This window comes from Poeciliopsis prolifica, unplaced genomic scaffold, assembly GCF_027474105.1.
Source record: "Poeciliopsis prolifica strain line A6 unplaced genomic scaffold, Auburn_PproV2 SCAFFOLD099, whole genome shotgun sequence".
NCBI classification, from domain to species: Eukaryota; Metazoa; Chordata; class Actinopteri; order Cyprinodontiformes; family Poeciliidae; genus Poeciliopsis; species Poeciliopsis prolifica.
In genome coordinates, this window is record NW_026562474.1 from 1,036,179 (window position 1) to 1,063,994 (window position 27,816).

At 39.7% G+C, this 27,816-nt stretch overlaps 4 protein-coding genes across 5 annotated transcripts; 2 read left to right on the top strand and 2 right to left on the bottom strand.

The window, feature by feature from the left end:
• The first annotated feature begins 1,940 nt into the window (after nucleotides 1-1,940).
• LOC129353932 (follistatin-related protein 1-like) lies at nucleotides 1,941-6,865 on the top strand. The gene is made up of 10 exons (XM_055023360.1): nucleotides 1,941-2,015; nucleotides 2,156-2,227; nucleotides 3,924-4,013; nucleotides 4,545-4,672; nucleotides 4,769-4,798; nucleotides 4,912-5,063; nucleotides 5,150-5,429; nucleotides 5,523-5,633; nucleotides 5,717-5,808; nucleotides 6,640-6,865. The coding sequence occupies exons 4-10, from the start codon at nucleotides 4,648-4,650 to the stop codon at nucleotides 6,652-6,654; spliced, it is 705 nt and encodes a 234-aa protein (XP_054879335.1). The 5' UTR covers nucleotides 1,941-2,015; nucleotides 2,156-2,227; nucleotides 3,924-4,013; nucleotides 4,545-4,647; the 3' UTR covers nucleotides 6,655-6,865.
• Nucleotides 6,866-7,009: 144 nt separating this feature from the next.
• Nucleotides 7,010-11,772, bottom strand: runx2a (RUNX family transcription factor 2a). Its single transcript, XM_055023359.1, has 6 exons — nucleotides 11,724-11,772; nucleotides 9,323-9,516; nucleotides 9,043-9,202; nucleotides 8,553-8,657; nucleotides 8,405-8,467; nucleotides 7,010-7,347 (listed from the first exon to the last, which is right to left on the bottom strand). The coding sequence occupies exons 1-6, from the start codon at nucleotides 11,770-11,772 to the stop codon at nucleotides 7,010-7,012; spliced, it is 909 nt and encodes a 302-aa protein (XP_054879334.1).
• On the top strand, nucleotides 10,145-19,488 carry supt3h (SPT3 homolog, SAGA and STAGA complex component). 2 transcript variants are annotated; one of them, XM_055023358.1, is made up of 12 exons: nucleotides 10,145-10,222; nucleotides 11,475-11,572; nucleotides 15,387-15,471; nucleotides 15,547-15,633; nucleotides 16,247-16,343; nucleotides 16,416-16,552; nucleotides 16,716-16,791; nucleotides 17,678-17,790; nucleotides 17,873-17,977; nucleotides 18,062-18,190; nucleotides 18,280-18,369; nucleotides 19,358-19,488. In XM_055023358.1, exons 2-12 carry the CDS (start codon nucleotides 11,493-11,495, stop codon nucleotides 19,397-19,399), a joined length of 1,041 nt encoding a protein of 346 aa, XP_054879333.1. In that variant the 5' UTR covers nucleotides 10,145-10,222; nucleotides 11,475-11,492; the 3' UTR covers nucleotides 19,400-19,488. The 2 variants fall into 2 exon arrangements, with proteins under 2 accessions (XP_054879333.1, XP_054879332.1); XM_055023357.1 differs by lacking the exon at nucleotides 19,358-19,488 and having other exon boundaries at nucleotides 18,280-18,666.
• On the bottom strand, nucleotides 19,481-26,713 carry cdc5l (CDC5 cell division cycle 5-like (S. pombe)). Its single transcript, XM_055023356.1, has 19 exons — nucleotides 26,518-26,713; nucleotides 25,330-25,433; nucleotides 25,028-25,189; nucleotides 24,776-24,903; nucleotides 24,598-24,697; nucleotides 24,364-24,490; nucleotides 24,168-24,259; nucleotides 23,943-24,087; nucleotides 23,621-23,812; nucleotides 23,249-23,397; nucleotides 22,803-22,965; nucleotides 21,991-22,155; nucleotides 21,824-21,904; nucleotides 21,111-21,362; nucleotides 20,922-21,029; nucleotides 20,296-20,385; nucleotides 20,068-20,199; nucleotides 19,902-19,982; nucleotides 19,481-19,791 (listed from the first exon to the last, which is right to left on the bottom strand). The coding sequence occupies exons 1-19, from the start codon at nucleotides 26,560-26,562 to the stop codon at nucleotides 19,678-19,680; spliced, it is 2,430 nt and encodes an 809-aa protein (XP_054879331.1). The 5' UTR covers nucleotides 26,563-26,713; the 3' UTR covers nucleotides 19,481-19,677.
• Nucleotides 26,714-27,816: the final 1,103 nt, after the last annotated feature.

The window sequence follows — 27,816 nt, forward strand, 5'->3', positions numbered from 1 at the left end:
TTGTAGTCTGTGGTGTTATTGTTTCTGTTTATGTGATGAGGCAGCTGGAGATGTGATGCTGATATTCTCTTTGTGCCTTGTTGTCTGATGAACATTATATGCTATTCAAGTCTTTCTTTATTCTAAGTCCTTCACACTATGGGGCCTCGTGTCACATGTCTGAAATTGTAAAATTACATAAATAGATGAAATCACAGACAGTAAATCAATGTTGTCACTTTAATCTAAATGGAAAAGATGCTGAATTAACTCTTAATAATGTTAAAATTAAGTTTATATTTACTGAAATTAACAGTGCTCTCTGTAATGACTAAGTTTCAACCCAACTTAGTCATTTTAAATAATGTGGTTTGGCCCCCTGCTGTTCATATCATGGTACTACATTAATTCCGATTTTATTCAGGTCCCTAATGGACAATTCTTTTTACAAGAAGGTACAATAGAAACACCAATAATTAATATTTAATTAGTGCAGAGCTCCAGATTACAATAGAAAAAAACAAGACAAAACGAAACAAAAAACTGTCCATTAAAACTATGTCAGGTGCAGGAAGGACTAAATGCTGAACAGTTAATAAGCCAATAAATATATAATACTTAACATTTGAAATCCCTCACTTTAAGAAATAACAACACAATTTGAACTCAGAGCTTAAAAATACTAAGTGTTTCCATCAACTACAAGACTAACAGCTCCTCCCCCAAAATCAGTGTTTCTCAATTCCAGTCCTCACGCCCCACCCCGTCCCGCTCCACTGCATGTTTTAGGTGTTTCACTTCTGCCACACACTAGAATTGAATCGGTGGGTGATTCTGCAGTACTTGATGGCTGCAGAAGAGGTCATGCAATTGTTTGAATCAGCTGCCCTGGAATAGAGGCACATCTAAAACATGCAGAGCAGGAGGGCCTGAGGGTTGGAATTGCACTAAGTCAAGAAGGGAGACATTACTAGGAATAAATTGATGTTTACACCTATTTCTAATAGTCCAATATAAACAGGCAATTACTTGCATTCACAGTTACTAGTTTTCTAGCAGCAACAGTTGAAGTTAAAATGATTCAATTTAGATTCTTTTTAAAGTTTTGCAGGTTGGCAGTAGAACCAAGCGCAGAAAAAACATGATTAGTTTTAAAGGGACAGGATTTTACAGCATACTATGTTACCTTCAGTTACTATAAAATGTTGTCTGTATCAAATATGTCTTAAAAGACATTCGACTTTGTAATTCATCGCCTTTAAATTGGGCCTCTGTCTCTTTAAGAAACTCCTGCTCTTTCTGAAACTCCGCCTTCAGGAAGTCATGAAGGCGGAGTTTTTACCAGCACTGCACTGAGAAGTAGCTGCTATCGTGAGCTCAGTAGATGCTCCACCAAGTATTTGCTAATTACTGTTGGCTAGTCTGAAGGAGCTGAAAAGGGGAAGTCAGAGGAGGGCTGCTCTGTGAGGTGGAAGTGGAGCTGCAGTTTCCATGTTTCTCAAAGCTGAATGGTTGCCATGGACATTAAAGGATTTCTCAAACATGCATGAAAGAATCAAAGCAGCACTGCAAATATATTTTTGATGAGGGAGTAACTTTATAATATGATGTAAAGCTCAAAAATGTTGATTTTACATAATACTGCCCCTTTAACGATGAAAACAAAACTTGTAATGGACAATGGAGGTCAAATAAAGATGAGCAAACTTTCTGACATTATATTTAGTTAATCCTCTGAAAATGTAGGTTTGAAGCAGTTTGTGCATCAGTGAGTCTTGGTGTGAGTTCAAAGCAGTCGGCTCATGTCAGCTGCTTTAACATTCAGTCAGGAGGAGACAGCAGGTGTTGGGGAGGGGCACCAGGACAGCTGCTCCTCTTTCTGTTTCTGAATCCCTCCTCCCTTTTCTTTTCTTTTTTCCTTTATTTTCTCTTACTCAGATGTTCCTCTGCAGAACCAGCAGCTTCACAGATCTGACAGAACTCCTTCACACACAGATAACATTTATCTGTTTGCATGTGTTGACAGTCAACTTAAGGTTTGTTCTTCATAGTTTTTATTGTTCCATTTATTAACATTCACTGAAACTGTTTAACAATAGCTGAGTTGGCAATGATGCTGGTCATTTCCTTCTTGTTTATGATTTTCGAAGCATTTTGGACGTTTGATGTCTTCCAGATGATGATCTCTGCGCTGCTGCTGCTGCTGTTACTCCTCATTTCTCCTTCATCCTCTTCTCCTCTCACAAAGGTAAACACTGACCATGAACATTTCAACTGTTTTGACTGTAGACGCTGGAAGAATTTATTCGTGATCATAATGACCGCTGCTGAAATACTGTACATTTTTCAAAGCTTGAGTGAGTTTATTGCAAGAAGTCAGAATTTCTCTGAAGTCATGCTAGTTGATCCGTTAAGTTTTTACTGACACCAGCTGCGTTTTCATTGTTATCTCAAGTCTGGACTTGAACATGGTTGCAGTAATCTGGCTGTGCAGCTGTAATTATGGTCAATGTGAACTCTATCCTCACAGTGCTTTCAACACAACTGAGTAAGAGGCGTTTTTTATGCATCAGGGTTGATTTGGTAATTTGTAGGTGTCATGACACGATGCAGTCGAACAAGATTTACAGAAACAGATCCACAGACTCACAGAGCCTTCACCGTGCCTCCAGTGGACTTGATGAAGCTTTCCATACACATTCTTTGCTTCAAAGTGAGAAGTTACAGTTACAGTTTCATCAAATATTAACAGAATTCAGACATTTAAAAACATATTTTAATGATTGCTATGGTGTTTTAGTGATCACAAGAATCCTCTTTGTGCTGCATTTCTCTGAGATCAGGATTTCTCCTCCACCAAAATCAACTGAGATCATTTTTGTAATTTAACCTGTCAAATGACATTCATAAAATGTCACAGTTTCAAATTAAATATTTAATTATCAATATAAATATTAAGTTTACAAAAAAGTATTCATAAATACTGTATTTATTTCACAAGCGAAATATTTAACCATGAGCTAAATCTTTAGTTCTCGTACTAAATATTAATCATTTTGTTCAAAACAACGACATTTATAAACACACACACACACACACACACACACACACACACACACACACACACACACACACACACACACACACACACATATAGCAATGCACTGTGAGGATAATGGATATTTTTGAGGCGATGGACAAAGAGAGATATAATTCCAGCTGAACCTGCAGACTAGTGACAGCAGGTCTTCAGCGCAGGGTGGGGGCGCTGTGTCCGTGAGTTAACTACCCCATGGCTACATTTAAAACAACATTGTGATCATTAACATCTTTATGACATTATGAGTATTATGATGCTCTGTTAGCTGCAGACCAAACACTCAAGTCCAGAAAGCATCTAGATTGGCTTTCTGGACTTAAACCCCAGACCTCCTCAGGACTTCTTATGGTTTGCTCACAGACATCTTTTGCACCTTTTTGGAGGATTTTCAGAGTCCTTTCCTCTGAAATATGTAACAATTCTCTTGTTTCAGTCACATTTCCATTTGCTGATGTGGGTTTATCTGTTTTTGCTGAAATTCAAATTTCAGGTTGATTCTAGACATTTTCCTTCTCTTGATCAGCAAAAACACATTACTGCAGTCATTTTAACTTTATCATGTATGTTATAAAAATTTCTTAGTAATAATTTTAACAGCATAGAGCCACCAAACTATATATTTGTAATATTTTCTACACTAATCTGATTTCTATCGAATTTTACACAAAGAGAAAGTTTCAATTAAAATTAAAAAAAGAAAAAACGCTCTGTTCCGCTATGCAGCTGTTTCTGCTGGGCCTTGCCATTCATGCTTGAGGTTAAAGGTCACCATCTGGAGGACGAAAGAGAGTATTGACCCCCCACACAGGTTTAAACACACACTTTGCCTGTGTGTGTATTTTAGGATCAGCCTGTGTGCGGCGGGATGCTGTGTGGTGCAGGCAGGGAGTGTGTGTCGACCGACAGAGGACGAGCGGAGTGTCGCTGTTTACAGGTACAGATTTATTAGCTTTTCTTCTTATTGTTTTCTGATTTTACTCAGGTAGAATAAATCTTGCATCCTGCAGTGAATCTGAAACATTGTTTACAGAACCTTATCCCTATAGAAAACCCTGCAGAAATCTGACAAGCGAGGGTGAGAACTGTTTTCTAACTTTTTTCTGGCCAAATTTTCTTAACTCTCACCTCTAAATGTCATGTGAAATTAAAATAAGAACAAAAAAATCCTAACTAATAATTGAAACACTTTAAAGTTCTCTTGACTTTCTCCTTCGATGAAGTGATCAGGCTGCTGACAGATAGACTGTTTTCCTGTAATGTGAGACCTGTTTCTCCACCACTAGCACATTGAGCAGCTCGTACCTGAGTGTGATTAATAGCACTATGATCTTCCACATAGTGGAGGTTACAAATATGCAAAAAAAATCTTTTTTAAAATAAAACTGATGTACTGCAGCTTTAAATTGCTTTTGTAAAATGCTTCCATTCTTTATTTTTCCGTTGTCTTTATTCTTGCTGTCTGCAGCTTTGTGACGACTGAGCGCTGGGTGTGTGGCAGCAACAACAAATCCTACCGCAATCACTGTGAGCTGCACAGAGACGCTTGCATTACCCAAACCAAAATACACATGGCTCACAGAGGAGTGTGTGTGGGTGAGTTCACATTCTTCTAACAGGCTGTCATCACCCTGGACATGATAGAAACTGTGATCTTATGAGGCGTTTTTGTTTCTTTCTTTTAACTTGCAGTTAAGCTGACAAAGACAGATGTGAGTCCAAGTAAGTGAGGCTTTTGTAAAAGATTAAACATCAACATTTTAACTCTTTACGTTGTAAATTATTGTCTTACATCTTAATCTGCAAGTGGATCTGTCTGCTTGTGTGGCTTGTAGTTGTGTGTTTTCTGTCTGAGCGGGATCGGCTGAGAGAGCAGGCGATCCGGTGGATCTACTCAAAGATGGAACAGAATCATTTGGCCTCAAACGCCTCATCATCTTCATCATCACAGTCATCATCCAGTGAAGTCCTGGAAATGTATTTTCAGGTGACACATTGTCAGAACTTCTGAAAGTCCTTAAAATCTTATAGTACTTGTCCCTGTTTATTATAATAGTATTTTCTTCATTGCAGGCCTATGATAACGGGGATTCCCAGCTGGATTCCAAAGAGTTCCTTCACTTCCTGAGTCTCAGTCAGAGCACTGATGGGACGACACGGCTACTCAGGTCCTCTTTTGCTGATGCTGTGTTTTGTCCACAGCTTTTGCAGTTTCCTGAAAATCTGTTGTCTCTCCCCAGGTCTCTTTGTGTCGATGCTTTAATTGAAATGTCAGACGAAAATTTAGATTGGAAACTGAGCTTACCTGAGTTCATCAACTGCCTGACCCCCACCTACCACCCGCAGGAGAGAAGTATGGCACAAGTGAACATTTTAAGCAAACATATTGCAGCTACAGTGGAAATAGTGAGTGATGTGTTGTTGCTCTTGTTTGTACTCTGTTCAGAATGCGCTTTGGAGGATGAAGTGTTTGAGGATGGAGCTGAAACCCACAGAGAATGCAACAAGTGTGTGTGCGCTTGCGGGAGCTGGGTGTGCACTGCTCTGACGTGCCACGGTGAGAGCCAATAAGAACGCTTCTTTATGGTTGTGTCCAAACACACTGCAGCCTGGACAGGTTCCCTTTACATTGGGTTTCAGGTGGACATCAGGTGAAGGAGCAAGATGGAGGAGAAGAAGAAATGACAGAGGAGGAGTGGAGAAAGACGGTGTCAGAGCTCAATGCTTTACAGGTTGTTTTTTTTTTCATACAACTGCATTCATGGTATCATCTTAATTTTAATAAGGTCGCTCTAAAATAACAATTCTACACATCTTAAGTATTGTCACTCTACCAATGTGCCTCACTCACTGAGCACCCAAAAAATCAGGCTCAGTCATTATAATCAGTTATAGCAACATATTTAAATAGAAATGTGTGAAGTATGCTAATAACATCAATACAAATCAGAACAAAACATTTAGCTATCTATTCTGTGTGGATGGAAGGCCAGAACCAAAAAAAGAAAAGATTTTTTTAAGAATTCACTCAACGCTGTTATTGTACTATAACTGAGTGGATGAGAATCTGGTTCCATTGTTGCCATTGTACAGTTTTTATCCTGCCATTCTGTCTTATTCATAATGTATAGAGTCATCACCGAAAGTCTTGTTTTGATGGCAGTGAAATTCAGAGTGTGCTCATCAAAGAGTGAAAAACTGGAAATAAAATGAAGTGTTTACACAAGTAACATTGATTAGATTTTAACTTAGAAATACATCAATACATCAAAAATACTAAATATTATTTTCTTTAAATAATCATTAATTAATAAATTGGCTACTTAATGAAATAATGACATTTCCTTTGCCCAGATGTTTAAATGTTTTAGGACGACTAATCTAAACCAGCATCCTGGGCAAAAAGAAAAGGCTTAGAAATGAAATCTCTTAGCTTTTTAGAATAAGCTAAAGGCATTTCCCCTTCAAGTGATCGACAAGCTCTATAAATATACAGTTCATTTTAATGGAGCTAAAAACATACCTGATCACTAATGCATGAACATTTTTCTCATTTGATTCAGGAGACTGGTACCTGAGGACACTTCAGGGCATTTTCCAAAAATGAACTTTGACCTGTTGCTGTGCTCTTCTGTGATGTATTTGTCTGGCCTGAGCTTTTTCACTGTTTCTGTTTGTGTGAACTCAAAATGTTTAGAAGGTTCTGATTCTCACATGATGATTTGGGATTTCACATTGATGTGATTGTAACTTTTGACCTAATTGGTAATCCTGTTTACAGGATTAGTAATCCTAGTCATTTGTAAACCTATTCTGATTTATTAGTAAAATAACTTTGGGTTTATTTATTTATTTTTAAATAAAATAAAATAATAGTACAAGACAATGCATGTGTAAAAATGAAATAAAACAACAGTTTGAATGCGTCTGTCATCAGTAAGGCCTCCAGACAGGCTCCTCCCCTCTCATGCTAAGACACGCCCCTTCCATGTAATTGGCCATGGCTGCAGCGACGTTGCGCTCCTCCGCTGAGCTCTGGTTCAATTGGTTCGACCCGTAGTAGAAAGTGCTGGGCTGGAACTGGGCGCTGTGGCTCAGCGCAGGGGGAGCAGGTGGAGCAGGAGGCAGGTAAGAGGTGTAGGGCGGGGTGGAGAAGGGGACGCTGGGCAGGTGGTGCAGTCTGGGAGCTGAAGTGAAGGAGGATGTCAGAGACGTCACCTGACCAAGAAATGATGATTCGTTGTTCCACAAGGAGGAAAAGGATCTGCGGTCTGAATACATAAAACAACAATAAAAAAGAAGTCAAGCCAAATAAAATTGTTTATTCAGATAGTTTTCAGCAATCATGAACAGAATCTGCTTTCTAACTTTTTTCATGGCGCCTGCATTTAGATATTGCTGATTAAATGTTTTGATAAGCCGCTATGCAGATAATATTCTGATCTACCTGAACAATGGGCCATTTTCACCTAATGCACTTTGCAAAAGTGAGAATATATTGAATTACATCCATTGAATTAAAGGGATGTAATTCAAGGGATGTAATCACAACATCATAATGAAAATGACCTTTTGACCCAGTGGTATTCTTCACTGCCCTTGGATGGATTTGGACAACTTTGAAGATGATCCATTATGCTACTTATTTTTATTGATTTTATTTTATTTTGCACTACTTTATTTTATATTCTTCTATCATATATTCAAGCCTTTGGTCAATGGCATTTGGTTTAAAAGTGCCTCATAAATCAATAACCTACCAGAGTAGATGAACAAAGAACATTTGACATTTTGTAAGAGTAATCAAAAAGTAATCAACATAAAAAAGAATAGTTGTGAATGTTACTGTTTATTTTTTATGGTGCCCTGATCTATTTCATTGTTTTATATTGTTATATTTCACTGGGATCAAAGGTATTTTCCCTTTTATTCAACACTGTTACAATAAGATGTACAATTTGAGATTTCCTTTCAATAATCTGTTTGATCGTGTCATTTGGCTTGGATGCCCCGACTGTCCACAACTCTTGCATATTTGGTGCATTTTATAAGACAGCAGGTTTATCAAGAAAAGAAGCTGTCTTCCTGGTGCTTGAGGAATCATTGTTTTGGTCCTTCCTTTAGAATCTCATGAGGAAAAATGATATACTTCCTGGTTGCTCCATATAACCCGATCTTACATAGCATCTAAGTCACTTGATGTTTAATTACAGATCTAATTGTAGATTGATCTAATTATAGATTTAAATGTAAAACTTTTGACTAGAATTTTACATACAATTTGACTGAGATAAAGATAATTATTTAAACATCCCATACCTAATGGACCAGTACTGCCGATACTGCTGGGAGGCCGGAATATTCCTGATTTCATTTCCTTCTGTCTCTGACCTGATAAAACATAAAACAAAACTGATCAAAAACTGTGATGGTACAAGATCAAACCTTTGGATATTTCTTCCCAGGGTTCACTGACGTCTCGGGAGCCGAGGTCCATCCACAGTGATCTTAATGGCTCTGTGTACAGTGGCTATTTGAGGAGGAGAGGTCAGCACGTTGATCGACAGCGTGAACGTTTTACCTAAAAGGCCAAAACATGGAAGAATACAAGAAGTTCACAGGCAACTTGAGGTGACACTTAAAAACAAGATTCTGCTTTGGCACTTTTTCTGACTGTAGATATGTTTCCATCTAAACTCTCATAAAAATTTTAAGGAAACTTTTGAAATATTGCAAGAAAAGTCAAAAAAGAAAACATTAACTGCAAATTAGGCATTTACTAGCTTGGAATTAATCAACCAGAGTAATTTTGTCAGATGTTGATGCTGTGCCTGTTTGTAATAAACATTGGCTATAAGTGTTATTTTCCAGATAAACATCACTAAAATAATGGTGGCAGCAGATAACATGGATGCTCAAAAATTGAAAACATTCATCTTAAGAATATTATGAGGTGAGCGGTGTACCTCTGCCACTGCGACCAATGAACCGGAGATCGTTGAAGTGGGCATAACCTTGCTTCATTGTTGTTGTGGCATTGCGTAGCTCAGCGCTGCAGTTGTCATCATTGCCAGCCATCACTGTAACAACCACACCGTCTGGCACGTCATTACCCAGAGCAACTACCTGCAAGATGCAAAAACACAGAATCCTAAAAGCTGCAGACATACCTCTAAAATCTTAAACGACTCATCAAACTGAACTAAGGCAGAGACTTAGGGAAGGTTTAATAGTCTGGCAGCTCACAGTGAAAGCTCTTGGCAGGGTCTTGTTGCACCTCCAGTGTGGTGGCAGGATGCTGCAGAGGAAGTTTGGGCTGTCAGTGTGCACCAAGCCTCTCTGGGATGCTGCGCCATGCTGCTGCAACGGCACCCTCACCTCCTGCTCTTCCTGTTGGTGAGGTTTAGGTGATGGAACCTGCCGGCATTTTCCCACAGTATCTGAAGAGGATGCAGAGACAAGTTTGACTTGAGTTCCTCTACTTTTATGTAAGAAATTAGAAATAAGCATTCTTTGTTTAATTAAAATTTGGGAATTTCATGCCGCTGGTTTCAATCATGCAATATAAATGGTGAATGGCTTTGTGCTTGTATAGCGCCTTATCAAGAGGACCCAAAATGTGCTTAACACTGCAGTCATTCATGCACACACTGATGATGAGTGACAGAAGGAAATGGCACCAGAGGGTTAATTGACCAACAACTCATTTAACTCAATTCATTTAACCAATTTAACCTTTTATTTAACAAACCAAGTATCAAGTATCAAATAGTTTATTTGATCAATTGTTCAGCCATTTTCTTTTAACCTCCAGGATCAATAACCATAACTTTCTAAGTCCCACCAAAGTTACCACAGAGTTAGTGCGTAATGTGAGATACAGCAACGTAATGGCAGCTTTTCTGTAACCTGTGATATATATCAACCTGTAACCTGTGATAATTCACAGGTTACCAAAAAAAATTTGTAACCTGTGATATGTCACCGGTTACAGGTTGTTCTTCATGGATAATGAAGAACAAAACTACATTTCCCATCACCCCGCGGTCCCTGAGCCACAGCGTCATCATTCCGCGTCCAAACAAAATTCGAATCAGGAAAAATCAACACTTTGCAGCTCCACTTGAATGTCTCTGCTTGTCTGCGGTGAGACTTTTATTAACTTATTTTCTCTCCGTGTGCTCAGTTCCCCTCTCAGTCCTCCTGTCCTCCTGTTCTCCTGTCCTCCGTGTCGTGTCGCTCGCCGCAGTGTTTGAATAGGAGGGAGCTGCGCTGCTTTATTATTCAGATTGTGCTGCCGGAGGGAAGTCAGTGCGGTCACAGCGCCTGTCTGTCCCTCCGCCTGTCTGTCTGCTGGTGTTTGTTCGCCTCACAGCTTTTCTGCTATCTTGTTGTTTTAGGCTTTTGTCTCAGCCAGAGTTCTTCCAGAGGGGAAGTGACCCAAAAATGTAAAACACCGAACCGACAGCAGGTTTATGGTTGGCACGAGGACGTTAGTGTGGACATGGAGAGGAAAGACAACAGTTTATTAGTTGTGAGACATTAACTCTGTTGTTATGCTAAGCTGGTCAGCACACTCACAGCTTGCTCAGTGTATTATTGATTGATTATTGATTGAACATGTTTGGGTCTTTAGTGTATAACCTGCTGCTGAAGCTCCCTGTCAGACAGTAAAAGTTGTTTATTCTATTTCTATTCTTCTATGAGCATTTAAAATGAGAACATTTTCACAGTAGAATAAAGAGTTTTTTATTTGTTCATTGGTTTTGGAAATCAAAGTGTTCTTAGTATTTTAGTTTTAATGTCACACAAACCTTTATTTTTTCTGCATCCAGTCATCTGTAGGACTTATTTGTGAAACTCCAAATCTCTTTTTTTCCCTCTATGATAAAAGAAATGGAGACTATCTCATGCACAAATAGACCAAGGCTGCAGCACATTCAAAAATACATCATCAATAGTTTGTCAATATTTGGGGTTCAGCAGAGACGTTGGAAATTTATTTCAATTTTTGAAACTTGTTTAGTTGTGCTCATTTGTTCAATACCTCTTGATTAATAGGAACCGTTTTCTCCAATAATTTGCTGCATTTTTTTTTTTCGTTTAGTGATATTATAATAATGAGATACGGGCTAAATGTGCAGTCGTGAAACATTCTTTATCTTAAGTTGCATCTTACACAGAACAAGTGAGTCTTAATTTCTGATTGGCTGGTTCTCAGTTAGACTAATTAAGCAGAAAATTTTAGTCCTAGAAATTAACATGGGTTTCAAACGGATGCTTACAATAAATGTGTATGTTTGTCTGTCATAATCATGCAGATTACACAAGCAGGACGGAATGTGGTGTGAGTAAATTCTGGTTCTGGTTGGGTTAACCTGTGTGTCTCTGTCACCAGGTGGGTAACAGTGATGTCATGGCTGGCTCAGTCACCTCCAGTTCTAAAGAGCGCCCAGCTTCCAGAACCAGCTTCATCCCAGAGCTGCAGAGCATGATGTATGACACACACACACACACACACACACACACACACACACACACACACACACACACACACACACACACACACACACACACACACACACACACACACACACACACACACACACAGACGCTCGCGTGCAAACAGTGGAATAAAACATCTCACCCCAGTACAGCATGGGACTAGTGCTGCTGAACAGACTGTTGGAGGCCATGAAAATCTGTTGAATAAAAGAAAAAAAGCCACAGTTACAATCAAACTGGGTGATATTTTTGGTTAACGTTGTCAGAGCTAAATACAGTCCTCAACTCTTCACTTTGATACATGATTATGTGATAATGTTAATGGTCGTCTGGTGTTCCCAAGAAAAAGCATTGCCAGTAGCAACAAGGCGACTCGTCTGAGTGTGGTGGTATTATTGTCTTTAACGGCGAATCATTAAGATGTCTGTCTTTGCGAATCTCCACTAGGAGGAGGTTTTGCTCGTCCGCCTTGTTTTCCTGCACAAAACTGTCAGCGAAGTGGCAAAATTTCACAGATGTGTGTCACGGAAAATTTGGACTGTACAGAGGGGGCACAGCTGCTGAAATGACGTAACTTGAATGTGCAGCGCAGCATACGCTTCAAGCATAAATAAATCCAGCTTCAAACATAAATCCAGCTTCAAGCATAAATCCAGCTTCAAGCATAAATCCAGCTTCAAGCATAAATCCAGCTTCATGGACTTGACTTAAACAACTGATCACAGTGGATTGGAAGAATAACAATTATTCCAGCAATAATCATTTTCAAAATGTAGTTGAACAAAAATAGCTTCAGGTTTAGGTCAAAAACTTGTATTTATTTATTTATTTAAAGTTTTCAAGATAAAGTAAATATGTTTGTCTTTGATACTTTTTCTTCATCTTTAGTTTAAACCAGGGTGTCTGCTCATCCAAGTCTTATGTTTGGGTACCTAAAATTGAGGCTTTAAAATGTCTTAAGTTAATTTAAAAAGATAAAAACAGTGGCCCTTAAATACATTAATCACAAATCTTACATTTTGCTGTGGCTGCACTATTTTTAATGCATTCTGTGACTCGACTCAGTTGAAGCTACAGCTAACTAGCTGGTTTTAAACCTTTGATAAGTAAATGGGTTGTTATGTCTTATGGATAAGAGCAAATTTATGGGCAGTTGGCTGGATGGTTCATTGTTGGCTGGATGGTTCATTGTTGCCAGCGGCTCTCTGGGCACTGTGCTGCGTAAAGCTGTAGAGAACTTTGCAAAATATGTCATTTTCCTTTATGCATTTCTGTCTTGGTACATGCTGCCACAGCAAAATCATATTGGTCTTAAAATGTCTTATTTGATTTGAAATCTGCAGAAACCCTGTCAAATAATTGTGTATAAAGTAGAGAAACAAATGTGTCAGTTATGTTTGTCAATAGTTCAAATAATATTTCTCAGTAAACATGTCCAATTCTATGAAGCAAACACAATTTTTTACTTTATCCAATTCTTATATCCTTGTACACGTCCTTCAATTGAACTATTACTCAACAAACACAAACAATGAAAAAGAAAATACAGTTTGTGTAGCAGGTTCTGATATTTTTATGAAGTAAACAAAAGGAAAATTGAAATGTATTGTACAGTATAGTTTAGATTTAGTCATAGAAGTAGCTGAAGAAAATGACATGAAATTTAATATTCTAATAACACATTTTCTTAATTTACACTTTTTATCTGCTCTACCTTACCTTGTTCAAATAAAATGTAATAAATCTTATCAACAAGTCTTTGCTTTGCCTGTGCTTTCTTCTTAATAAATTATATTGAATGCATATGGCGGTGCTCACCTCGTGTTTGCAGCAGAGTGGTTCTGGTGGTTCTGGTGGTCAGAGAGGCCCAAACCCAAATTAACCCCAAAACCTGAAACGCTCCCTCTGCCTGGAGCCGCCGATGGAGCCTGAGGCCAGAGCCGTCCGCAACCCCAAACCAGAACTGCTCTCACCTGAGTGACTGACGCCCACACCCAGCCAATCAGAGAGGGGACACAGCAGAAGGAGGGGGGGGGGTGAGGGGGGGTCAGGTGTGTAAGTGATAGGGAGTTGATTGGGAGAAGGAAAGAGGTTGAGGATGTGGCTTCAGGTTGGTCTGTCAGAATGGAAGTGGGCTATCTGGATGCAAATTGAGGTTTGACCAAATTGTGGTCAAACTGTGTGTGTGTGTGTGTGTGTGTGTGTGTGTGTGTGTGTGTGTGTGTGTGTGTGTGTGTGTGTGTGTGTGTGTGTGTGTGTGTGTGTGTGTGTGCGTGCGTGGGAGTGTGGGTGTGTGTGTGTGTGTGTGTGTGTGTGTGTGCGTGTGTGTGTGTGTGGCCTTTCGACCCTGAGTGTGTGTGGGAATATTTGCAAAGCTCTGTTTTTGTCCAAGCTGAGACTTTGAGGAGAATCCATTGTTGCACTTTTTTTAATTTGTTTGTCCATGCAAATGGTGTCCTGAACATAATTCAATCAGAACTGCCACGGCTGAAAGGAAAACAAATACAGCCTGATAGAGGAACATAATCAGAAATCATATAGAAGAGCATAGCCTTTTGTTTCTGGAAAAAATAATCATTTATCAATATTTGTGCTGATATAACAGGAGAATAAGAGGTTATTTAGTCCATTCTGGAACCTCCATCTCTTGAGCTTCTGTTCAGGTTGAGGATGATGATGAAATGTTTCAAAAAGAACCTTAAACCTCTTCACATGTCACAATGTTAAGAGTACAACAAGGTAGCATGGCATTAGGATGAAAAGCAAACATGCTCTCTATCATGTTTTGCTGCTCACTGCAGAGCCTGGTGCAGAGATGCTGTTGGGAAGATGGGTGGAGCTATCTGGAGGAAAACCAGATGGAGGTTCTGACCGTTTGCAGGCTGCTCAATATATCACAAATATATTGCATTGCAATGTCAGCATTCATATTTATATCACAGAGGACTGCTTGGAGTGCAGTAATTGTTGACTAATGTATTCCCAGTATTCTGAATTTTCATTTTATATTCTAATGTCCTCAAAGTCTCAGGACAGCAGATTGTCTCACCAGACACTAACAATGTCACAGAGGAACTGGAAGCACAGATGAGAAATAAAGGAAAGAAGAAAGCAGGCATGAATATCACAACTGATACAGCCTTCTCATTATTTACTAATATTATTGGCATCATAAGATTATCCAATATTGTACTGCTCTAGTTTTGTGTGGCTCCCGGCAAATCTGGTATCTGAGCTCAAGCAGCTGAAGCAGAGGGACATTTTTATTTTTAGGGGAACATTTCCACAGGCAAATAAAATGCTAGATACGACAAAGAACAATATTTCTCATTAGTTAACCAGGTTTCTGCATTCCTATTAAATTTGTAATAAATTGAACCTCGACACAAAAACAGACTTGGGTGCCCCAAAAATTCGAGCCTGTTCTCCTGTCTTCTGAACACGGTCCTGAATGACTATGTTTATGTTTCAGGACCTGCTGAGATTTGCAGATCCCTGTCCTACAAAAAACTGACTGTTTTGATCATTTCAGTGCAATCTTTCACTTTCATGTTTAAGTTATTATTGAGTTATTGTTGATAAATTAAAAAAACAATGCACTGTTAAAATGTGATAGAAAACAAGAAAAAGAGAAGTGGCTTTTAGACTTTGATCATTTCTCTGAATTGTCTCCACTGACAGGAAGGTTGTTTTATGGCTTCTTCATAAATAATAGACAAACTTCTGACTCTATGACCAAAATGTTCTACAAAAAAATCAAAAATATGCTTCTGCTTCATACAACTAACACTTTGTTGCGTTTCAGGTTTGCTCTGGGGGACACCCGCAGGCCTCTGTATGAAACTGCAGCCCTTGTAGAGGACATCGTACACACACAGCTCATCAACATGGTAACACCAAAGACACCACAACGGTTTTTTCATTTCAAAAAAATATTTAATTGATGGTTTTAATTTGTGAAACAGCTGCATCAGGCCTGTGAGGGCGCTGCTCTTCGAGGTTCAAGGGTCATTTCAGCTGAGGACATCCTGTTCCTGATGAGGAGAGACAAGGTAGAGGAAATGCTCACCTCAGGAAACAATGTGTTTTAAAGGGCCAGTGTTGTGTAAAATCAACTGTTTTGGTCTTTACATCATGTTCTAATGTTATTCCCTCACCAATAACATGCCTAGAGTGTAACCTTGATTCTTTCATTGACGTTTGAATTTAATCTCCGTGGCAACTATTCGGCTGTGCAAAATGTGCGGGTGGACTTAGCCCACATTTGAGGCACATCTCCTCCCAGGTTCCGCTCCTTCAAACTAACCCGCAGCAATTAGCAAACTCCTGAAGGAGCTGAGCTTCTTCTCAGTGAAACATTGATAAAACTTGTTAAAGAGTTCATGGAGAAGCCATGTTGTGATGACTTCCTGAAGATGGAGTTTCAGAAAAATCAGTTTTTAAAGAGACAGAGGCCCATTTTCAAGGCGTTAAAAAGGGATGCAACTTTTTTTAAAGTCATACTTTGAGCATTTTTATGACGGTGATGGTGACATAGTTATTTGATTGTGCAATAAAATGTAACTTTGTGTCTGAGAAACACTGCCCCTTTAAAAGTGACCTTGTAGAGTAAAGATGTTTTTTTTTCTTTTTTTGACTATTTTTGTCTGAATGTGTGTTGACCAGAGGAAGCTGGCGAGAGTGTTAAAATATCTTCAGTTTAGAGATTACAAATCCAAACTATTAAAAAATCTGGAGGAAGAAGATGTGCAGCAGGAGCCAGGTAAACAAAACCTTGATCACATGACCAGCGTTGATTTTTATCTTTGACTCACTCAGTCTGTTTGCCGCTCAGGGGGTCTGGCTGCTGGGGGGAATCAGCGCCGGCAGCGGCTGGCCCAGGACTTCCTGGCATGGATGGACCAAACTGGAGAATTTCTTTCATTGGCTGAGAAACAGGAAGTTGACCCAGTCAAACAGGAGAGGATGGAGGTCAGAGGTCACCTTGATATAATCAGTGTTTCTGTAACATAATGGACGATGAAGATAATGACACTGTGTTTGCTGTGTGTGTGTATGTGTGTGTGCGTGCTTGCGTGCGTGCGTGCGTGTGTGTGTGTGTGTGTGTGTGGGGGGGGGGGGTATGAATATTCAGCGTTTGGAACGACACACTAGAAACATGGATCCGGCTCAGTACACAGAGTTCTGTGAGAGCCGCCAGCTGAGCTTCGGTGAGTCCAAACTGCTTTTCTAATACTTTCACTGTTTTATGAAGGGGTCGAGTCAGGGCTGGAACAATTCATTATGGGAATAATCATCAAGTAATTAATTGTTGACTGGAGTATACTGACTCATAAAAACAATGGCTGAAAGAACAAACTCAGAGCAGTAATTAAGTCAAAACTGTATTAAATATATATATACATTTTCTATTGAAGTTAAAAATAATCATCTCAGTTTGGTTTAGCTGGAACTCAAGTGGCAATTTTACATTCTATTAATAAATAAAAACTGGACATAGCAATTTAAAAACAAAACACACAAAACAAAGACTAAATTGTGAAAACATCTGATTCGTTAATGAAAAAAAGCAATATTTAGAACATACCCTCCACACTTATTGGCACCCTGGTAAAGAGCCTTAAGAAAGCTGATGTTTTATTGCAGTGGCATAAATTTTGCATTCTTACATTCAATCCTAATTCAACATCTTTGACTCAAACCTCGATTTTGAATAAATTTGTTATTTATGTGAAAAGAAAAAATGTTCACATTTGCATGTTTGGGGGCCATGCTGGAAATGTTTCTCTGCTCCACCGTTTCTGTCTCTCTTTAATATTGAATTTCTAGAAGTAAAATAATTTTAATATCAGTTAATAGCAGTTAGGATGCATAACCATGACAATAACATATTGCTTCCCCTCCAGTTATCAGCTGCTTAGAATTTCAAAGCTCAAACAAATAAAACTTCAGTTTAAAAGACGAGCAGCAAAAGCAAAAGAGGAAGATCAGCAGTGATATCTAACAATGGATTTCTTACATGCAGAACATGTTACTGTTGATCATTGCATTATGTGGTCCAACCGTCCATTCTTTATCACCTTCATGCTACAACAGCCAAGAAAGCGTCAAAGTTTCGGGACTGGCTGGACTGCAGCAGCCTGGAGCTGAAACCCAACAGCATCGCCACGGAGATCCTCTCATACCTGGCCTATGAGACAGTGGCACAGGTAAAGACCTAGAAAGCTAGATGAGCTGGATGAAAACTGCGGCAGGAGTTTGGTTGTGACATGTTCCTGTTTTGCTCCCCAGATTGTAGATTTGTCTCTGCTGGTGAAGCAGGAGATGACGGTAAAAACCAATCCAGTCAGCCATGTGATCTCAGCCAGCTACATCCACTACAACACACACACCGAGGTACACGCATCAGAACACCGCAGCCACTCGCTCACTCAGCAAGTCTCTTTCATTTATTTCACTCAGTAAAATGTGTGGCTGCAGGTGAAGAAAGATCCAGATTCACCTGAAGCCACGCCCCCATCCACTCCAGGCTCCTCCCACTCCTCGAAGCCCCTCCTACAGGGAAACGGCAGCATGGACAGCCGAGCCAGACAGAGGAAACGGAAAAAGGTGTCCGGCTGCAGGCTTGTGTTGTGTGCCCTTCATGTCGGTCATCCTTTTATTTTCCAGGCTGCTCAAACGAATGCTGTGTGTTTCAGAGCTCTCCAGCCACAGTGGAGCCCCCTAGTGGAGCCATCCAGCCCTGTCACATCAGAGAGGCCATCAGACGATACAACTACAGACACACAGTGGGTACACAGCAGAAAAAACCTCTACTTGCGTTTTCATTATACAAATTCAAATTTCAAAAATAAATTTGCTTAATGGAAACATGGCAATTTTGAAAAAGCTCACTGGTCAACATAATTTCAGCGCTGGAACAAGGCGTTTCTTTAGCTGTATCAAAATTATTGTATTTTTCATGACTGCAACGAAAACATTTTTTGTGCATCACACGAGTTTAGTCTAAACACGACTAAACACAAGTTTAGTCAAACTTCTTCCTGGTTTGGGCCAGATGTTACTACTGGCCCAAACCAGGAAGAAGTAAGGAAGCAGTTGGAAGACGATGGTGTGTGACTTGTTGTGTGATTTGATAATGAAAACACCACAACTGGCTTCTTGTTTTTGATAGATTCTTTGGATTCAGTCTTGAAAATCTATGTACACACTTCATTACGGTGGAGATAGTGGACATTTAAACCTAATGTGAATTCTACTTTACATTAGTGGCATTGGCTCACCGATAAATTCTCCCAGATTTCCTATTGAAATTATTTTTTGCACTACAAAAGTCTCTGCTGGGGGGGAGACAACAGGAAGTTGTAGGAGTATATATTTTTTATTTTATAGCACGAACAAACTTATACATTTTATTTAATGGAAACATAATAGTGAAATTGTTTATAACATTAGCAGAATAGCAATAAAGTTTTTGTCGCATTTGTAATGGAAACACAACTAGTGTGAACCTTTTGCTCCGCCTAGAGGGCAGTAGTGACCCATCCACTTTACAGTTAACAGTCATCCCATTGTTGCTATATTTAGCGACTATTCAACAGTCAGTAATGGTAAAGATCAGTGATTGGTCAGAAAACTGCAAGTAGATTGAGAGTTGTAAACTAACAGCTGTCAGTTGTGATTATGAAAGTGTAATATTTGACTAATATTTTTAACTTTTACCATTTAGATTGTGTGAACTTTGACCCTATGGTGACCCAAGTCTCTTTTTTTCAGAGTGCATACAGGAGGAGTGGGATGGCTTTCCTCACCTGCTGAAGCATCAGAGTTTATGTCAATTTTCTTGTTTGGTTTATTTTTAGCAATAAAGATTTAAACATGCATACAAGGACTTATGGGTTTGATTGATGAAAAACTTTATTGGTCACTGGTACAGAGATGGCGACTACTGAACATGCTCAAAACGCAGCTTGGGGCATCACAGCAACATCAGCACATAGAGGCAGAGCTTCTCAGAGGATTGAAGATCAGGAAAAAACAAAAAAAAAACACTGTTCAATACAACGATGTGAAAGGTTATGTTCTACATGTGTTGCTCAGAACTTCTGTGTGCCGCTGAGCAGAGACTCCCTCTCCATCAGCAGTTCTCCATATCTCTGCTGAAGTTCTTTTTCTCTCTCCATCTGCCGCTCCACATCCTCCCGCAGAGCCTGAAAAACACAGCAGATTTCATCTTAGTATTTATTATCATGTAGCTGTAACCTTCACTTTCTACAACTAATTGAAAAACCAAAATCACTGAAAGTGTTTCATGTATTACCGCTTGTCTCCTAGGAATGGCCAGATCCTCTTGTTGCTTCAGCTGATTGAAAGTCTGCAGCTCGGTGGCTGCCTGCTCCACCTAGTGGACAGCAGAGACATTACATTCCTGCAAACTTCATATTGTAAGAGCAACGATCTGCTGGTGTAAAATCCAGTGTCAGTACCTGCTCCCAGAGTTCATTGTGCTGCTTAAGGAGCCCCAGCGCTCTGGACTGGAAACCACCCAGTAGAATTTTCAGCTTCTTCTCTAGTTTAGCTGCTCTTCGAGCCTCTGCTGTCATGTGGCCTCGGTTCACCTGCAGGGTTCACAAGTACTGGATCAGAACTCACATAGACAGCAGCATAGAATAAAAGAAAACCAACAAGACTCTTCAAAATGTTCTCCACTTTACCTCTAGTTTCTTCTCCAGACTTTCGATTCGATCTTTCTTTGATGCCAGGTTAGCTCGAGTGTACCGGTTCTGACCAGCCAGGTACAGCACCTGTGCAGCAGGACAAACATGTTTTACTACTCTAAAACTTTAGAATGATAAAACTGAGTCAGGGGGATGAATCGAGAGCAGTCTTCCAATGTTTTTTAACCTGAAAACCCCAACTAACTACATCTGAAAATACAGATGTTTTTTTTTTTTTTTTAAGCATGTTATATTACTGTGAACTCAATACAAACAATGCTGTTTTTATTCTAAGTTTAAAACATTAATTAAATTCAGCGAACTCCGCTGCTGGGCAAAACCATCTTACAAAAGCACTGCCACCCTGAGGTGTAATTCAGTATTACACCTAACTTCAATATACTAACTGCCTTTTAATTCTGTTAAAACGTTAAATTGCTAATACAACAAAACCATGTGATCACACCCTTGCATGTCTTACTTTAACTATTTGTTATTCTTGTTAATGTGTATTCAAGGGCAAAAAAATAAAAAAAGAAGATTCATGTTGAAAGACCTCTGATCTAGAGCATCAATCCACCAACATTTCATTTGCTAAGTGCTGCTGTAATCATGGGTTTTACCTGTCCGTAGCATTCCTCCCACACCTGGGTGTAGGCCTCCATGCTGAGGTCTCCGTGGCCCATTCCTGCCTTCACCACCTCCATCTCTGCAGTCAGGATCGCTTTCGCCTATTCATCAACATGTTTAACATCAGTTTAAATGAGATTTAAGAGTTGGACTGAACATCTGCAGACAGTGGTGTGTCTGACCTGTTCCATCTCCTCCGTGCTGATGGGCTTGTATGAGTGGGTTTCCAGGTAAGAGATGTGTGAGGCGTTGTTGGATGTAGAGGTGGGTCCCTTGGTTTTGCCGCGCTGCAGCTGACTGACCGCACTAGATGAGGGGTGGTGCAGGCAGTCGTAGTGCAGCATGGTGATCATTTCCTGTTTGATGAGCTCTTCGGCCACCTGCAGGTCGGTGAGCGGCTCCATGGACGCAGGGCGGAGCACTGACTCGTTAACCTGCACCATGAACAGATCTAGGTTCACACGCTGGCATCTGTGGCTGAGTTTCTATGAACTGTAGATTGACACAAACTGAACTTACCAAAATAAATTTGCTTAATGGAAATACGCCAATTTAAAAAAAAAACGTTTTTCATTAAAAAAGTTTTGTTGCTACAATGAAAATAGATGTATGTCACAAAATGGAAACATGAGTCACATGATCAACAACCAGGTGTCAGTACTGGCAGAAAAGACAAAGAAGACAACAGGAAGTGGTAGGAGGATGATGGGTTTTTTGTTTTTTTGCAGATAATGTGCAGCTGGTGTTATTTATTGGAAACAATGTAAAAAATGTTTTTTTTTACATTAGCACAATATTGACAAAGATTTGTGCAGATTTATGATGCAAACGCAGATTACAAAGATGAAACTAAACCTTCACTAATTGGTCATTTGAATAACGAATCAAAACGAACCTCAGTCGGCCTGGGGAGGTTCCTCTGAACAGATGTGTGCCGAAGTTTCAGCTCCTTCTCTCTTTCTGCGTCCCGTTGAGCCTGATGAAACAAATCAGTAGACTTTAATAAAACAGAGTCAAAAAATCTGAATTACACCAAATCCTTTGAGTGTTTCTGTAACATACCTGCTTGCGTGCCTCTATGTCCGCAGAGTCCTCTACGAATCCGCTCTCCATCTCCGTCTCTTCCAGTTCTTTCTCTGCGTTCTCAGGAAGAACGATCTCAAAGTCGTTCTTGGGGACAGGAAGTGACATCAGGCCTTGTCTCAGCTGCTGCAGGCTTTCCTTCTGCTGTAATGAGAAAACATACAACCTTTAGTCTCCATGTTGTTTTTCCCAACAAATGAACTTCCTACTGTAGGCAAATTAAATCAATCACTCACACATGCTAAAGTATTCACACCCATTCAAGTCATTCATATTTTATAAATAAGCCAGATTCAAAAAGTAATTAATCAATTATTAATTTATCATAACTACATGATAGATTAAAATGATCTTGATCATTTTGTTTTGAGACTTCATGATTCAATTTATTTCAGTTTCAGTCGAGCGTGGTTTTATGTCCATTTTATTTTGAATATTTATTTATAGTCTTCCAGGTATAGTGTGAAGTGTTGTTTACAAAATAAAAGGTTTACTGGGTTTTGAGGGGGAAAATAATTACATAATAATACCTGACAGTAATCTGCAAACATCAATTTTATTGTTTATTGCAAAAATTACTGGACAATTTATGATCCAGTAGAATTTATTGACGGGTTTTTATTTGTGAGGTTGCAACCAGGAACTTTATTTTTCTTGATCATATGTGTCAGTTTAATCACAGAAATTCCCAATAAAATTGATCAAACTCTATGGTTGTAACACGACATAATATGAAAACTCAGAAGGGAATCAATGTTTTAAGAGGCTCGTGTTTTTTTCAGGTTTTCTACCACATGTTTGGCGAACGCCGGGTCTGCCAGCTGGTCCTCTGTGTTGATGTTCAGTTTGTCCCTCAGCGGCGTGCGGGCGGGGGTCAGCCCCGGAGTACCCCGAGGGGTCATCCCCCCAGCCACAGGGGTCATCCCGTCAGAGGCCTGGCCCGGTCCGGGGGTTCTGGAGGAGCAAAGGGAACCATGAAGGCCAGGATGTCGAATTCATAAGAAGAAAACGACACAAATGAGACGTGAAAAAAGAAACTTTTCCACCATTTCTCAACATTTACATAAAGCAAAATAACAAGCCGACAGTTTAGACTCTGCTTCTAAACTTCTTATTTAATTTACGGTTCCAGGTTGATTTTTATTTTGGATATTCAAAGCATCTAACAGTTCCAGTATGAAGTGTTCTTCATAAAATGAAATTGACTCTGAGTGTCTGCTGAACCAGCTGCCTCTACCTGAACGGTGTGCTGAGCACGGTGTTGGGCGTCTGGACCTGCTGTCTCTGGGGCGTCACGCCGCTGAAGTCGCTCTCGTGCAGCGGCGTGTTGAGGCCTCCCTTCAGAGGCGTGTCGATGTTGGTCAGAGCCATCAGGTTCTGGGCTTCCTGACAGAGAAAACACACAACAGTCCAGTTATGCACTGGAAATATGACAAACATCCTACTGAAACAAAACAAGCAAACTACAAATGAGACAGATGTTTTAGATCAGTTAAAGAAATAAGAACTTGCTTTTATTTTTTCCGTCAGTCCTTGTAGGTAAGGATTCGTTTCTATGGCAACAAGAGGCACACAAACAAACAATGGGAGTAAAAGCTGTGTGATTCACCTGCAGTATCCTGTCCTGGGCAGCAGGGGTCCGCGGGGTGCGGAGTCCTGTGCTCATGTTGTTGGTGACGCTGTACTCTGACAGCAGGGTGGAGGAGGCCGAGTTCCCGCCTTCACTTTCCTCGGCCGCCTGACGAGCCACCTCGCTGGCCACGCCCATTTTCACCACTTCCTCCAGCTCAGCATCACTGATCTAAGAGTGCAGACGCGTGAAGCAACTGAAGCGGTTTGTTTAGAGTATAAACAGGATCATGCTGCATGCTGATCTCCAGTCAGGCACTGCAAGCTGCTGTGTGACAATGCGCTGCTCTGGCAGCAGGTACCTGTGGTGCAGGTAGGACCAGTTTGGAACGTTTCTTGGTGAACTCGGCCACTCCGCTGGTCTGCAGGATGGCAGACGGCAGATCGCTCTCTTTCTTTTTCTTGATCTTCTGTTTATCCTTCTTCCTATCTCTCTCCTCCCGTTCACTACAACCAACCAACCACACATTGGTTTTTATCTGTAAACGCTTCAACTGATGCGTGAGAACAAATCTAACGTTACTGACCTGCGGAGTTCTCCATCCAGGTGCTGCTGTCTGAGCCGTTTAAAGTTCGGTTCCAGAGCATCGTATTGCTCCATGCTGGTGTCATAGAAACCCTGTATAAACAAAAACAAACCAATGAGCTTGTCTCATCGTCTCTCACCTCTTCCTCATTGTGAACGTATGAATCAACATGTTCTGCTAATTCATGATCAAATACCGCTGCAGGTTTTTTCTCAAAGGGGATCTCAGCGTTGTAGTCCACTCCTCTCTTCTTCTTCCTCTTCTTCTGCACATTGATGCCCGCAGCTCTCAACTCCCTGCGTTTCTGCAGAGCAGCCAATCGTCTGCAGTCAAAGAGAAAATAATAAAACATTTTTTAGAAATTCTCCTGAGACTGAAATCCCTCAGCTGTGAGTTCATTTAATAACTGAGAACACAAAGATGTGTGAACCTGGCTTCCTCCAGCTGTTTCTCTCTGGCTTTTCTCTTCGCTTTTTTGCCCTGAGTGTTGGCCAGACGAGCTCTGGCCTCCGACAGCATCTCCAGCTCATCTGCAACCAGAAACACAGACAAACATTAACACGCCAAGCCAGCTCCCAGAGTAGATCCAATCCCTGAGCGTCGACCACCTTCGTCCATGTCCACCGGGTCGGGCCTGGCAGGTTTGGTCTCGGGATTCGGATCGATCTCTCCTGGTTTCAACTTCCGGGGATCGTCTCCCACCTCTTCCTCATTCTCTCTCTGGGCGGCTTTGTCTCTGAACAAACACAAAATTACACATATAACTCACATTCATCCTGAGTGTAATTGGTAGAATATTCCAAACCACAGGTAGTCTGATTTGGTTTGAATTTAGCGAAAAATGTGAAAAAACGTCGTACAGCAGGTATTCGTAATGCTCCAGACACTGGGCAGCGGTGCGGCCGATGATGGGAGCGATGGTCCTCCATTGAGTGGGCATCAGCTTGGCCAGGTGAAGCAGCTTCTCCTCTTCTTCTCTGGACCATTCTGTCTTCTTGATGCTGGGATCCAGCCACTCGTACCTGCAGGAAGAAGCAAAACCAGACTTCACAATTCAGATGTAAACAAGTCAGCTCCACTGAAGAATGCTGGTAACACTGTTCGTAAGTAAAAAATGATTAAAGCACATCTTTTAGTAATTTATGCGTCTTTCAGGACTCACCATCGGGCCTTGCACTGTTTGGCAGACTTTCGATGGAGCAGTGAGGCGATACGCGACCACTGATTTTTCCCATATTTCATCACCGCCGCCTTGAGGATTTCATCCTACAAACACAAATAATCAGTCAGATTAACTTCCATTTCCAGCAAAATGACAAATAAAGTAAATTGTGACATGTAAAATAACAAATAAAATACATTTCTAGATTGCAAAACTATGCTTTGATGTGGAGCGTTGCCAGATTGGGAGGGTTTCTACCCAATTGGGCTTCTAAGAGGTTGGACTTGAAAGCACATCTTTGGACAGGCTGCTCAAATTTGGGCTGCCCAAGTATGAAATTTCTGTTCATACATTAGAATGGAAATTTCTATGAAAATAGTTATTGTGTGGCAGAAAAGTTAATTTATTTTAAAATGCCTAGAACATGTACAGCTTGACAGAGTCTGCGCTTTTCAAAATGAATATAAATAATAGTAATTGCATCATCAAGAGTCACCACAATGTCAACCATAAACACCCCAAATGGTGTTTAGAGTTATTGTACAGGCGAGAACACATATGCACAAAAATGAGGTTGTGTTTGGGCTGGAAACAACCAGATCTGGTAATCCTGAGAATTTGACACAAAAAAGTTCGTTTTATTGGCTAATTATCTATTAAAAATAAATAATTAAATGGGAAATTATCTGATGGGGACTAAGAAAGGCAGTCTGTCACAATGCCTGAATGAATCCACTGCTTTTCAGTGTAATGCTGCCTAAAACTTAAGGTAGCCAGCAAATTCTATAATATTGAATATTTTAGGTTATGGGAAATGATAAAACATCTTAAGAGTAATGCAAAGCAAATATACGCAATCATAGTTGTTTTTTTTTTTTAAATATTTATCTATTAAGCTATTTGTCTATATATCATCACTTAGGAGACACTGCTAAGTGTTGCGGGCTGTATTTCTCTTTGCTAAAGACGTTATCGCTTTTAACCAGCTGGTTAACAAGTTACTGGTCAATATCGCATAAGCTACGGCTCTCATAAATTGTATAAACTGTTTATACTGCATAGACGCAAATAAAATAAAGTTGCTATTTGAGCAGAATACCGTTATATTAACGTTTAGCTTCATGCTAACTTTAGCCATTGGTTCAGGGTAACAGCAGTTAGCTTCAGGCTAATCATGTAAACACGTACCTCAGTGTTGCGCCAAACGCCTCCTTTTATCATAATTCGCGGCATCTTGAAGGCGCGCTCGTTTCTTTCCCTTCAACAACTGGAATAATCAACCTTCTCACAAGTCCTGAGCTGAGGAACGTCAAACTTGTGACATAAAAATTAACAGCCAACAAAATGCAGAATGCTACGAGAAACCGCCATGCACCGGAAGTGTCGCAGAATTCTTGACGGTGTTCGGGAAAAAAAGTCCGAGTGTTCCGTCCATATTTGTTCCCATGTCATTTTAATCTTATATGTCTATAATTTTAGTTATAAAAGTCGCACTTTATGAACAGACTAGTAGACATGTTAAAACACTAATTTAAAAGCTTAACCGATTTTGGTTAATCACATCTCATATTGAGTCAATTTATTAAAGACGTTATTTTAAAACATTTTTTAAAATAAATTATTAAAAAAATGTTTTATTGCAAAATAGTTTTCATAAGGTCTGCAGTTACAACAAAAAGCAAATAATTTTACATATTTTAGAATGTAGAAAACTCCTCTCTTTGGTATCATTTCAATCGCTTCAACTCAAAAATACTTTGATATAAAAGGAAATCTACATGTGCATATAAAATTGAATATCAGGGGGAAATGACTGGCCTGCAATATTGCACTTTAAGTGTAAGAAATCAATGTAAGAAATCAAATAATGTAATATTCTGGATGGGGTTTTTTTAGATTCTGTCTCACAACTAAGGTGTACCTGCACCATTCTTTGTAAGTGGGCAAAGTTGTTGTCTTCACTTTTAAAAAGTCTTGAAGTGATATTTATTGTAAATTGATACTTTACAACTAAACAGAACTGATCTGAATTATTTCCATCTGTTTGGAATGGAAATTTTATTAAGAAGACCCTAAATAAAAGCAGTGTGATAACGAATAAAAATCCAACAAACTAGATCATAAAAAATAGACATCTAGTTATATTCAGAGTTTGAGGTGGCTCAGAAGTAAGAATTCTTTGTCTAGAATTCTTACTTCTGAGAAGAAAAACATCCCAACACAATGATTCTACCACATTTTATTGTGGGAGATTTTGTGTTCAAATTGATGTGCAGTTTTTCTTTTTTACTACCCAAATGTAGCCATATATTTGTTATACACATGTAATACGAGGAAGTATGTTAAATCCACAACTTAGTAAAGCAGATAGCAAGTCTTTAAGAACTCCTAATATACAACATTCAGGGAAGAGGTTCTGGCTAAAGGTGCATTGTTACATAATAAATAGAGTAAATTTCACCTGCCTGTTGAATAAACACCGACATG

What these genes read in the sequence shown, in the direction of transcription:
- LOC129353932 (XM_055023360.1), top strand. Translation starts at nt 4,648, where the DNA reads ATGGCTCACAGAGGAGTGTGTGTGG. An exon ending in TCACAGAGGAGTGTGTGTGG is followed by an intron (nt 4,673 to 4,768) that starts GTGAGTTCACAT and finishes TTTAACTTGCAG; the next exon opens with TTAAGCTGACAAAGACAGAT. An exon ending in AAAGACAGATGTGAGTCCAA is followed by an intron (nt 4,799 to 4,911) that starts GTAAGTGAGGCT and finishes TGTGGCTTGTAG; the next exon opens with TTGTGTGTTTTCTGTCTGAG.
- supt3h (XM_055023357.1), top strand. Translation starts at nt 11,493, where the DNA reads ATGGCTGGCTCAGTCACCTCCAGTTCTAAAGAGCGCCCAGCTTCCAGA. An exon ending in TCCTGATGAGGAGAGACAAG is followed by an intron (nt 15,634 to 16,246) that starts GTAGAGGAAATG and finishes TGTGTTGACCAG; the next exon opens with AGGAAGCTGGCGAGAGTGTT. An exon ending in TCAAACAGGAGAGGATGGAG is followed by an intron (nt 16,553 to 16,715) that starts GTCAGAGGTCAC and finishes ATGAATATTCAG; the next exon opens with CGTTTGGAACGACACACTAG.
- runx2a (XM_055023359.1), bottom strand. Translation starts at nt 11,772, where the DNA reads ATGGCCTCCAACAGTCTGTTCAGCAGCACTAGTCCCATGCTGTACTGG. An exon ending in CCCTGCCAAGAGCTTTCACT is followed by an intron (nt 9,203 to 9,322) that starts GTGAGCTGCCAG and finishes TGCATCTTGCAG; the next exon opens with GTAGTTGCTCTGGGTAATGA. An exon ending in CAGCAGTATCGGCAGTACTG is followed by an intron (nt 7,348 to 8,404) that starts GTCCATTAGGTA and finishes TTATGTATTCAG; the next exon opens with ACCGCAGATCCTTTTCCTCC.
- cdc5l (XM_055023356.1), bottom strand. Translation starts at nt 26,562, where the DNA reads ATGCCGCGAATTATGATAAAAGGAGGCGTTTGGCGCAACACTGAG. An exon ending in ACCTCCCCAGGCCGACTGAG is followed by an intron (nt 21,363 to 21,823) that starts GTTCGTTTTGAT and finishes TTCATGGTGCAG; the next exon opens with GTTAACGAGTCAGTGCTCCG. An exon ending in CCATTCCTAGGAGACAAGCG is followed by an intron (nt 19,792 to 19,901) that starts GTAATACATGAA and finishes TGTGTTTTTCAG; the next exon opens with GCTCTGCGGGAGGATGTGGA.